Source organism: Fulmarus glacialis, unplaced genomic scaffold, assembly GCF_000690835.1.
Source record: "Fulmarus glacialis isolate BGI_N327 unplaced genomic scaffold, ASM69083v1 Scaffold4682, whole genome shotgun sequence".
In the NCBI taxonomy this organism is placed as follows: Eukaryota; Metazoa; Chordata; class Aves; order Procellariiformes; family Procellariidae; genus Fulmarus; species Fulmarus glacialis.
In genome coordinates, this window is record NW_009199618.1 from 249 (window position 1) to 13,424 (window position 13,176).

At 35.9% G+C, this 13,176-nt stretch overlaps 1 protein-coding gene across 1 annotated transcript; it reads left to right on the forward strand.

Moving 5' to 3' along the window:
* The first annotated feature begins 787 nt into the window (after positions 1 to 787).
* LRRC17 (leucine rich repeat containing 17) lies at positions 788 to 11,534 on the forward strand. The gene is made up of 4 exons (XM_009573307.1): positions 788 to 919; positions 4,603 to 5,477; positions 9,225 to 9,380; positions 10,614 to 11,534. Exons 2-4 carry the CDS (start codon positions 4,721 to 4,723, stop codon positions 11,015 to 11,017), a joined length of 1,317 nt encoding a protein of 438 aa, XP_009571602.1. The 5' UTR covers positions 788 to 919; positions 4,603 to 4,720; the 3' UTR covers positions 11,018 to 11,534.
* Positions 11,535 to 13,176: the final 1,642 nt, after the last annotated feature.

Here is a 13,176-nt window from a genome sequence, read left to right on the forward strand (position 1 = left end):
AATAGTCGTAGTGTTCCATTAGTAATATCTGTATATGACAGATTTAAATAGAGAAGAGCTCTGCAACCTTCTGATATGAGTCTCATAGATTCATCCTGAATAATAATTAAAAAAAAATTCCAGAAGTACATTAAAATTATATTTGTATTAATTTATCTTACATTTTTATACAGAGTAACAGGGGAAAAAACATGAATAAGTATCTTTAAATAATCCTATTTGTATACATCAAAGCCATTTTCTTCGGAAGCCTCAAAGTAGAATACTGAGAGACATGTGATGCTACTGTTACTCGCTTGAAGTATAGTAATTTTAAGGTTCCAATTCAAGGAAACATTATACACTACACAGTCCTACACAGCACAGGGGACTTTTCACGTGATTGAAAGTTAGTACATGTTTTACATATTTTGCTAAACCAAGATTCTTGTTAGCCAATCCTGGTATCTAAAACCACTGGTGAATTTTCTCCATAAACTACGGTACACTTCTCTAACCAGTAATATAATTTACAAAATGCTTCCTGTTTAGTTCTACCCTCTAGGTGGAACATTAGATTTGAGTAATTATAAGGCTTCCATGTTTTATTGACCTGCAAAAGTGGTACTACCTATATGTTTCTATACATCATTCCATTAGCATATAATGGGAACAAATCTCCTAGTATAAAGAATGTTTCACAATAAACGTCAATATAATAAAAAGACAAAAAGTCAGCACTTATACATGGAAATGTAATACTTGAGTGTGTATCTTTTGCCATGTTGTGGTCACATTTTTTCTGTTTCAGTAATCAGGCAAAAGGACCATCAAGATAGCTGGAAATTCAATACCAATCAACTTTAAAGAGGACAGTTTGTGTTTTTGAAATAAATTCCTGCAACAAAGGATTTGAGAGAGGTGATATCAGTAAAAATAGGTATGTTGACGGAAGATAACCATAACCTGAAGAGAACTGAAGGCATAGGGAGTGGTGAGAAAGCATTGTCCAGACTGCCAGGCCAAAGGGTTTTCACCAATGGTGCTACGTCCCATTAATGGCTTGTGGCAACTGGCATCCCGTAAGGGTCAATACGGGGGCCAGTACTGTTAAATGTCTTCATAAATGACATATCTAGAAATTTAGTGAGACATTTTTAGAGCCCAAGTGTACTACTGAATGAAGGAATAAAGGAACTTGGAAACAATATAGGATTAAAATGTATTGTTGTTGACAACTCCAAAGTTAAAATAACAAAAAAACACCTCCCCCCAGACTGGTGAAGTTTTGAAGCCTGTTTATTAAAATTAATTGAGATTGAATATATCATTTTGCCCTGGCACTGCAGAAAACAAATGAGAACTTCACTGAGTATCTCTGAATCCTACTAAACTCCATTTTCAAAGTGGTTAAGAACACCAGTCTCTACTTTTTATCAGGAAGATTTGAGTACCCAAATAACCACAGGACTTCAAAAAATCGTCCTTCTTGGTATAAATCAGAGTTCCTGGAAAAAGTCTGTAGTACTCACATTTAATCCCTGGCATTCAGAGAGATTTAAGTCTTGCAAATTCTTACATTCACCTACAAATAAAATAAAAAGATGTCATATTAAAGGTGAACAGTTCAAATTCTCAGTGCACAACACAAATGTAAGAATTTCTATTACAGATTCTGTCCAACTACGCCAATGTCCTCCCTAAAACCATGGCCACAGCAGATTACTGAGAAGAAAGCACAAAAAAACAAAAGTAGAATACAAAGTTGGAGTAAGCTGTCCTGAGGAAATGTCTCTTCTTGCGCTCCATCAACTAATGGCTTAGGAACCAAGCTGTTTTCAGTCTTATGTTACCAAAGGACCGGAAAGCTACCTAATCAAGCAATTTGGTGTTAGGAATGCCAGAATTAAGTTTTCCACATAGGTTTATCTGTCCCTCCCACCCATGTATCATGACACCAGTATCTAATTATATACATGAACAATTTTTTCTCTCTGAAAGTAGAGGTACAACAATCAGACCAATTGTAGGAAAAGCCCTGCTTATCTTCTGCAGGTATGGAATTTCAGAGAATTTAGCTGCCTGAGACAGTCTCTTCTGTGTGCGTATAATCTATTATTTTTAGAAACTCCTATTTTGCAGAGATTGTTGCAATTCTAACAAAATAATGAAAGATAGATGTCTGACACTAGAAACAACACTTACACATCCCTTCAGCCACTCTCCTGCTAAATTTGGAGTCTATCCTCCAAGGTAAAGATGCAAAAACTCCTATTAAACATAGTAATACTTCTTGCCTTAATCTGATCTTCAAAAATAACTGATCTGTCTAAACTGAAATGAAAAAAACAGGCCTGAAACAGATCCCTAATATGGAAAATGCAGTACGAAAGGTTTATAGAGTTAAAAGAAATACATTAAAAAAATCTTTAAAAACACATTTTCATATGGTAAGCCAAATACATGTTTTCAATTGCAATCAAGCATTAATGCAACAATAGATCTGTATATCCTTTTCTTCGGGGACTGTGACTTCACTGATATCCTGTAACACTGTCTAACTCAGTGCCTTTTTGAAGAGTAGGACAATACTGAGAGGGATCGCACAACTCAAAAGAACCTAACCAATTAAAATCATCCTTAAGGCTGCTAAACCACAGAAATGACATACCTCTTATACGTTTTTTTGCACTAAATGAGACACAGTTATAATTTTACATGTGAACCTGTACACGCTACTGAAAGAAGCTGCTCATTTTGGTATTATAGCTGAGTATAATTAAGCTAGCAGACAGAATGTAATACTAGTAAAAAATTCCAGTTCAGACCCAGGAGATGGAAAGGAAGAGGGAAGAATATTTCCATAATTATTTGTTACCTTTCCTTCCCCAAGTTCTTTTTCTATTTCCAAGCTCTCCTGGATAGAATGAGTTATCACATTACCAGAATGGTGAACAGTTCAAAACAACACAAAGGATCCCAGTTATGATTCAAGTTATTAAAACACATGATCAATTTACACTGACTAGCATATAGCTGCCAAAAAGTAACAAGTAAAATTTCATTTTTCATGTAAGGGATAAAGTCGTCAATGCAAACACTCATTCACACTATGAACTAACAGAATCTGAATGCAGGTAGACAACTGGCAACTACAGGAACAAAATGGGGAAACCAATCAATGGGTTTTCAGAGGTAATATTAACAACTGGCCACATGGATTAGAGGGATGTAGAAGCATGCACAGACAGGACTGCTCCATCTGTCTAATGAGTAAGAACTGCACAAATACTGAGAACGCCCTACAGTCAAGATGTGTTTTAAACTGATCTACCGATTTGTTTAAAAATGAAAAATTTTACCTGGTATTAGTTGACTTATTGTGCCACCTTTCCTCCAGATAAAAACAAAGTTTTTGAGCCCAAAACAACGGTGTTTTAGAAACAGAACTTCTGTGCAATGATCTGCACTCAAAATTGGGATTCAATACCTTCCCAGGTGCTAACGTCAAAAAGGACTGAGCACAATGCAAAGATTTCCACAGTCATAGAGAAAAAGTAACTAAGTAGTTAAGCCAAACAGTGAAGAATTAAAAAAAAGTTTCAGGAGGAATGATACTGACTAGCAAAACTAGGAAATTTGTGAGATGGAAAAAAGTTAGAAAACACAAAAACCTGAGGGGTTAAAATGTTTCTAAGGAAATGCAACCTTGTGGCCAAGCTTCACTGAAAATGAGGGAAAAAGGCAGTGCACAGGAGTACTATGGGAAATTCAGGAAGGAACATAGGCCAAAAAATTACTGAAAATACTGAGGCAATTTTGGACATGGTTGCAGGGAGCAGTCCTTGTCTTCCCCTAATAATAATTCCTAATGATTGTGTTTGGCTTTCCTGGAAAAATAAAAGCTCCTGGCTTACACCTCTGTACTCTCCCCCTCAGGCAGCTAGACCTGGAAGTGGTTTGCAGCAGGCCATGGCCAGGACCTGCAGGTTCTCTTTGCATTCTGCCTTATGCTCAAATGACATATAGCCTCATAGGCTCTTGCAGAAGATTATTTTTGGGTCCTTCTCAGAGCAGTCCAGCCAACTTTGTCTACCTGACATGGGCAATGAGAGACACCTGGTAGTAGCAGGGCTAGTTATGATAAATTTGGGCTCAACCCAAAAACAAGTCCACACTTGAGTGCAGTCTAAAGCTGGGGGTTTGATAGGCACTGGATGGCTTTCCTTGGTCTGGCTCTGTATGTGTTCCAGCGGGTCAACACCCAGAAAGCTGGAGAATATCAGCTTCAAGCTCCTGTTTCAAGCTGATCTTCCAAGATGAACTTAAATACAATGAAGATTCAGCCTGATGCCGTTTTCCTGAATACATGAGAACCTTCTAACAAAGATCAGTTAGAAATTGGTCCATATAGTTTCCCATGTTTAATCAAAATGAACAACAGTAGGCCAGAGACAGTAAAAACAACAAAAAAAGAGATAGGACATTAAATCTTCAAAGTATTTGTGAAGCTCCCAGTAGTGTGATGATTGAGTACTTGACTGAATGTTGCGTATTATGTACAAGCCTCCATGAAAATGCCTGTTTCATCTGTTCTAATGTTTTACTTTTCTTCCAACACAGGGATCCCACATACCCCAGCTGTGTCTCCTCAGATCTGTACAACACTGATTAAGACTATCCAAAAATTTCAACTGTTCCAGCTGTCACAGAAAATAACCGAGGCCAGCTGAATGTCAGGATGCAAGTAGTTACTATTATACTACTACTTCTTCTTTGTAAAGCATCTGACTGTAGGAAGACAAGGAATAGGAGTTTGAGAAACAATGAAAGGGAAAACATCTTAAGAAAAGCATCTAGCACTGTTAAGCGTAATGCCCGAGGCCTACCATGTGATATATACACTTATCTTCATGAGAAATACCTAGATTGTCAGGAAAGAAAACTGATTTTTGTGGCACCTAATTGGCCTGAGGATTTAAAACACATGCTGCTAGCAAGAAACAGGATTCGTAAATTGAAGAATAATATGTTTTCCAAGTACAAAGTACTGAAAAGTCTGGATTTACAACAGAATGATATATCAAAAATTGAGAGCGAGGCTTTTTTTGGTTTGAATAAGCTTACCACACTCTTACTTCAGCATAACCAAATTAAGAGCTTATCCGAGGAGATTTTTATTTATATGCCCAGTCTAAACTACCTACGTCTTTATGATAATCCCTGGCATTGCAACTGTGAACTAGAGACTCTTGTTACATTACTTCAGGTTCCAACAAACAGGAATTTGGGAAATTATGCCAAGTGTGTGCACCCAATAGAACTGAAAAATCAAAAGCTAAAGCAGATAAAAGCTGAACAGCTATGTAGTGAAGAGGACAGGCAGGAGCCCCAAAACATAAAACGGGAGAAGCCTGAAGCTGTCAAACCAGAATTTGATTCCTCTCTGTGCCACATGTATGTGTTTCCTGTACCAACTCTGAATTGCAAAAGAAAAGGTTTGTATCTGTCCATATAACTGAATTTAGTATTTTAATATTCTAGCTCCCTTACTACATGTATTCACATTTTACAGCAAATTAATATCATACCAGTACTTGCTTTACTTACTTTAATGAATACTGTTAATTGTTTTTCTCTTGTAACTACAAGCAACAAGCAGGAATTCTTTCTGCATTCTACCTCTACTCCGCAGCCCCAATTCCACAAATATTCTAAAGTGCTCTAGTGTAAGATATCCAATGAAAATCAACAGGAATAAAATTAAGCACATGCTTAAGTTACTGAAGGACTAGCACCTCACTAGTCCGATTTTACAACTAGAAACATACTAATCAGTCAAATTACAGCTGTGCTGAAATTGTTGTACTGATAGAGAAAAGCACAGAGTGTCTTTTCTTCTTTCCAGCGTACAAACACAAAGATAGCAACAACTTTGACAAAAGCGAGCTGTGAAGAAGGACTGGAGCAGCCAGCTGTGCTTACAATGCCCAAAGGAACCTGAGCCATTGCATCCCCACATTTTCTGTGCAAGATTTCTTCTGCTCAGGGAAGAAATTGTATGCTTTTGTTCATAAAGAAAATACATCCTCTGTCTTCTTCCTCCCAGCACCCAGCAAACATTTCAAAGTTGAAGGGCCTTCGAGAAATGTTTTTCAGACACTTGGATCCATTCCATTCCTAAATCCTTCTCAGGCTCCTAAAAGCCACAGTTAAGCCTTAAGGGTAAGCCAGCTGGGGTATATATGACACAAAAGTGCACATTTATTCGTGCTTTATATTTTCCATGTTTTATCCCATGATGAAACAAAGCAAACAACAAAACAAATAAGGAGAGACTTGTTCTTTAACATTACAAATCTGAAACAAAAAGCATTACTAGAAGTAGCCAAAATTGGGAGGATTTTTCTCCTAACTTTTGCGACGCACAGCCTGCAACACCAGATCACTGCAGAATGTTTTGCCCACTTGTATCTTGCAATGTGTTTGCTAAACTTCTATTTGCTTTAACAGTGACTTAAATTTATGTAACAACTCTGTGTGCCCTTATTCTTGGGCCTTAATGCCAGAGTCAAGCTCAGAAGTTAGTATAAGGAGACAATACCTAAATATAAAGAATTAACGAGTTCAGTATTTGATTACATGGTTTATCTGCTATGTATGTCATAAAAAATGGTCCACGTTTTTACTTTTTTCCACTCTGTTAAATTCCTTTCTTCTTCCTATGGCTCACTTTTCTCTTTTTTTCTGTTTTACCATGCAGCTACTACATATTTTTATTAATGATTTATGCTTTTTAACCGGCTAACGTTTATTAATTTCTTAATCTTCAGCTACCTTACCTTTCCTTGTAGATAGGATCTTAATTATTAGATTACAGATTACGGTCTTAATTATCCTTCATAGGATCTTAAAAATCCTTCATAATTATATCATTATTACCTTATGTCTCCAGTAAACTGTGATACTGAACAAAAACCAGGCATATATTATAAATCCTAATATAAGAAAAGACTGACTTTCCACCTCTTCCCATTTAGTGGTATCAAAGAGATGAGCTGAATGCAAGAACATACCCAAAAACTTCTGGCAAGAAAAATTTACTTTTTTCTCTAAGTTTATGGAAACATTCAGTGTGGTCTGCTCTTCACGGGAGTTTCACAGGCTTTTAGGGTATTTAAAAAATGGTTTACTGTCGTTAGTACTAATAGTGAAGGAATAAAGTTACTTCAACCTCTACATGAGTGTACTAGAGGGTACAGGGACTCCCTCCTTCAGGTCAAGAACTAAGTATATGACTCCAGGACTTCCTGACTGTCTAGCATGGACACATTGAGTACGTCCAATATTTTGTAGGAAGTATCAGATCTACTGTGCATATGCTTGACAGCTGGATGCAGATAACCCATGGACATTGGGATTTCTGAACATATGGTAATCTTTGATGAAAGCATTGTACTTACTGTCTTTGCATATGATTACTGTGCAGCAGATGCACAATTTCATTGGAATTTTCATCAGAAATAGGAGTATAATGCACCCAAAATCCTGGGAAAACTCAAAAATTTCTCTAAATCCACATGGACAAGATTTCAGAGTAGGAAAAAAGGTGCATCAGTTGCCAAACCAGTAAGATGACATGAAAAGCTGCAATCCATTATTCCTTTACAACAGAGCGGATGGAGTGACAAGCAGTACACCAGTCCTATGTATCTCTAAGGAGATATGACAATAGGTCAGCAACTTTCAGTTAATGTCAGAAAGCTCATGAAAGAAACATCTTAAAAATACATATAACCATGTGTATGTTCTCCTTTTTGAAGAACTTCTTATTTATATCTCATCAGATCAGTGATATGCCAGATCATTCAGTACTTCAGAATGAAAGTATCCTATGTCCTTGATTCTGTTTTACCAAAAAAAGCAACAAAAGTTGGATGCAAAGTAACTTCTGTTTGCTTTTCTGCAAAAGAATTTGTATTTGCAAGAGCAGTTGAAAAAATCTGCTTTCTAGTACTGCCAAACTCTCCAAATCTCTAAATTCAAGGACTATTTGCATTCATTTGGTGATAAATAGGCCCTGAAACTTTGACATCTGCACAAGCAGGAAGCACTCCAACCACAGCAGGCTGGAGTAGTTGTAATATTTATGTATTTATAATACCAAAGCTCTGCTCAAAGTCAGATATAAGGCAGGAAGACTGATATGTTGCTTTAGTCTCGAGAATACCTGATGCATTAGACATCTTCAGAACTTCAGAAGTACACTGACAACACAAATTTCAGCAAAGATCCAGAAACTACTTGTTTTCATTCAAAGATGGTCAAATAAGAGATACCGCTCATTTTCTTGTAATAATAGCCCAGGATTAGAACACTCATTGAGTAAACATAATCCTGGAGATTAGGTTTATTAACATTATCCTGAGAGGATTCAAACCACAGTTTGCGCTTCTCAGGAAATGTGCCCTTACTACTGGACTAGAAGCTATTCTTTCTGTAACTCTTTTGCAAGGAACACTGTAAGGATACTTACACAGATGACTGAGAGGTGCTTGGCTACTTTGGTAATGCCAATGATACAAGTAGGATAGAGAAGCAGATAGACAGAATGCCACTATGCTGCCTGGACATATAACAACTGTAAGTATCGTAACAAATATAAAGTCTTAAATATTACTAAAACACTACGTAACTGTAACTACAGAACTATAATTATAACTATATATATTACTATAAAAACTGTAACAACTAGCATTTTTATTGCTGATAAAATCTAGAACATTTTACCTTTTGTCAACACAAAACTAAGGATGCAAGGCAGCACACTATAATTTGATTATGGAAGATGTTCACATGCCAACAAACTTTTTTTTTATATAGTTACTCTGGTTTCTTTTCTTTAAATGATCAAGCACTTCTCACATACTTTTTATTACTATAGTTTCTTCACTAACTACCCTATCCCTATGCGAATGAATAGTACAGTTCTATTAAAATAAAAATATAAAACAGAAGAAGAGGCTTTACTATAAGCACTAATGAAAAGAGCAATTTTCAGATGAAATGTAAAGATACAAGTTAACAAAGCAATGAAATTCAGAAGTTGAAAAAACATGCTGACACTAGCAGTGGGGATAAATGGAAAGAAAACAAGAAACAATGCTAGACTGACAAAACTCTGTGCAGTATGCAGTAAAAATAATCTAAAGCTGACACAAGTTATGTCTTTTTCATTTTTTAAGATTTAAAGAAAGTTCCAGGTAACATACCTCCAGATATAGTTAAACTTGATTTGTCCAACAACAAAATTAGACAACTACGAGCCAAAGAGTTTGAAGATGTCAGTGAATTGAAGATATTAAACCTAAACAGTAATGGAATAGCTTACATTGATCCTGGTAAGAATAATTTTAAATATTCATTAAAAAGTGATTTATGTTTTATTAATTATAAACTTTGATAATGTCTCTATCAGATATAAATGTGGGGAAAAGGGATTTAAAAATCTAGAAGTTGGTGCAAATTTTACCTTTTGTATCACTCAATTCATAGTGTAAAGGTTCACACTGAAATATATTCATCCTGGAAGTCAATGAAGAGAGACTGATTTCAGCTGCCCTTTCTTAATACTAAACCAACCAAGTGCAAAAATTTAATTCTGCAGACTGAAGGCTAATCATTTCCCAAAATACTAAATAGTTGAATGATTTTTTAAGTATCTTTGCCAAATCTAAGAAAACTTGTCATATAACGAGGCTGCTTTTAAATTACATTAGACAATAAAGTAATAGACAAACAAAAAGGATTTAAACTCTTCTGGGTTAAAAATCACTACATATAATTGCTCTTAAGTTATATATTATTAGAATTCAAGTGGCCTTGTTGGCAATTTGCTTATCACCTATGTGTATTCGGGTTTTAATTATGAAAGCAGACACAAGGAGACAGACATAGGAAGTATGAAGCAAAAAGAGCCTTCTCTAGTAGCATTTTGGAAGTTAAATAGCAGTAGAAAGTTGTAATATCAGTAAAACGGTACTTATGAGGTTTAACGCTACACAGTCGATTAATTTAAATTAAGACTTCTGCCATTAAAATGAAACAGTATACGTGAAAAAAGTATGAACTGCCCTCTGAAATGTGACTCAGAAGCATTATCATGAAGCTCTGTGTTTATTATCTTCCTTATCTTAAAATATTAATTTAAAGGTTTTATACACACACACACAAATACATACATACAAAAACTACTAGTCCTGCACATTGCCTAATACATAATCGATTTCCATATTTCTACTTCTGTATCACGGCAATAACAGTAGACTTCTATGAGCAAATTGAGCATTCATTTGTCTTCACTGTCCCTATCCTACACTCATGCATGCTCATTAAGTGTTTTATAACTTTACCAGCAGTACAACTCCCCTGATGTTGATATATTTATACCAATATGTCACTTCTCAAGGCACAAGCCATATTTTAAAGTTCAGTGTTTGAAAAGTCTTTTTTGTCGTCTTTAGCCAAAAAAAATTTAATAAATGTATAATTACGAAAATGTTTTTCCTGTTGCAGATATGAATGGTTTTTTCCTATCTTTATAAGGTACCAATAACTATTTTTCTATTGACTAGCTGCTTTCTCAGGCCTCAATAACTTAGAGGAGCTGGATCTATCAAACAACAGCTTGCAGAATTTTGAATATGGAGTACTGGAAGATCTTTACTTTCTGAAAATACTATGGCTGAGAGAGAATCCTTGGAGATGTGACTACAACATTCACTATCTTTTCTACTGGTTGAAGCATCACTACAATGTTCACTACAATGGCCTAGAATGCAAGATGCCTGAGGAATACAAAGGATGGTCTGTTGGAAAATATGTTCGAAGTTATTACGAGGAGTGCCCAAAAGACAAGCTGCCCATTTATCCAGAAACTTTTGATCTGGACAAAGATGATGAGGAATGGGAACGACACAAAGAACAATCGGTTCAAACAGTAAAGAAGCACAGTGTAATTGTCACTGTGATAGGCTAATAAGGGATTCCCTTTTTTTTTTAAGTACATTCAAATATTTGATACTCTGACAAAGAAAAACATGCTGTTTACATTTTTTGTTCATTATACTGATTGTTTGTAGGACAATACCTACGAAGATTTCTGTTTATTGCAGTTAATAATTACAGAATGGCATTAGTTATACAGCATCCTTCATCAAGTAATTGTTTCTGACAATTTGTTCTGGACATTCTTGTGAAATATTTCGGCAAATATTTGAAACTATACAGTAGAAAATGATAGACACAAATGTACATAATCTGGTGGGGAGGAGCTGTGTGTATGAACACAGCTTATGTGTTGACACAGAACTTGCTGCAGGATTGTGACCAAGACACATTTTTCTTGAATGTATTGACAGTTCTTTGTATCCATCAGTTTCCTGAAATATTCCCAGAAAACATTTCTAAGATTTTTGTATCGGTTTCCTGTTGTTTTATTGTATACAAAAAAATCAAACTGAAGACTAATCTTAAATACAGTTCTAGAAAAACAGGAATGGCAGTTGTTATACTGATTAGGATTCAAACCCAAAAGTTGGCTTCTACTTGCTGATTTACCAGTGTTCCTGCTCAGTCTTGAGTGAATAACTCAACCCCTGTGTCTTGTGGACCTGAGCTGCCTGAAACCATGAGTAGCCAAGACATGGTTGGTTCCCAAGATCCAGCTCCACATGCTCATATTTGCCTTGTTTGGTTTTTGCAGTAGGCAGAGCTGAAGTCTTTCTAGAGAGCATTTTAGATTGCCGTGTCAGTTTGACATAGATTACATGATATCACTTCTAGGTGAAGAGGACCACGTGAAGGCTGCTGTGGTCTGCATCCAACACACCAGTGCCCATCCAAACTGAAGGTAAGTATGCTTTTGAGTGCTCACTAGAAGTGTGGCACATTCTCAAAGTCTGCCCTTCCCCCAGCTCATCTGTAAAATGCACATTATAGCACCTCCTTATCACACAACTGTCTATGTGAATATATATTCATTAAAAACTGTGATTGTTCTAATACTATGGTAACAGAGCCGTACAAATGCCCCAGCTAAGTACACAACATCTCTAAAGATAAAATTCCTTGCTACATAATATACTGGCTAAAAGTTCTTTTACAAAAAAGCTGTTTTTACTGAATGACTATTCTTATGTAAAAATGAATGACTCTATTATGTAAAAATAGTTCTGTTTTTAATTTCTGCATCAGTTAATATTGAACTAGCAGAACTAGTGCCTCTTAAAGACAGATATTATACACCCTTTTTTACATATGGAAAGGATAAGTAACTCCCCAAGCTCACATGGTGGACAAGTAGGAGATGCTGGGTTAAAACGTCAGTATTCCCAGCTCAAGCCCTAGACCAATCTTCTGCTCTTAGATCAGTAAGAAATAATTAAGTGCAGGCTAGAGATTCAGGGCCAAAACTTTACATATCTGTTGGCTATCACGGCAGAAGTTCTGGAACACTCCAGGGAGAAAGTTTGCTCCTTTAAAGATCTGCACACAATTATGGTGTTTGCGGATTCCTCTGGTGCTTTAGCCACAAGCCCAAAAGATCACACATTTTGTTTTAGAAGTGCAGTACAAAGCACTCCGCACTTTTATGCTAACATGAAATAAAAGAACAACATAAAGGAAAAATTCAGAAATTATTAAGGGTGATAGGAATGCCAAAGAATCCTTAAGCAAACACATCCTAGTATTAACTGCATTCCTTCATGTCCTCCATCATTCAGATTATGAATATATTTAATGGTGCTTTACTGATAAACTGAATAATTCAGCCATTTATTCCGTAACATCTTTTTAAAACTTTATAGCAAATACAACAGTATCTGACTCATCCCTGCTCCTGGGAATATTTTAAGCATTATCTTAATTATTAAAGGTTAATCCTGATAAGATGGAACACAGATTAAAATCCCATTTGGCCAGTAATATTCACTAAACGGGGCATTTTCTAGAAACTTAAAAGTGCTGAAAGAAAAAAAATCTGTCATAAGTAGTAGCCAGCATTAAGTGAAGTATTCCTCCTCCTCTCAAATTCTGGAGGATTATTTCAGTACAGAATGAAACTACTGGGAATGATTGAAAAGGACAAACAATGGAATCACAGCAGAACATCGGTTATTGGCAGCACAGCCAATG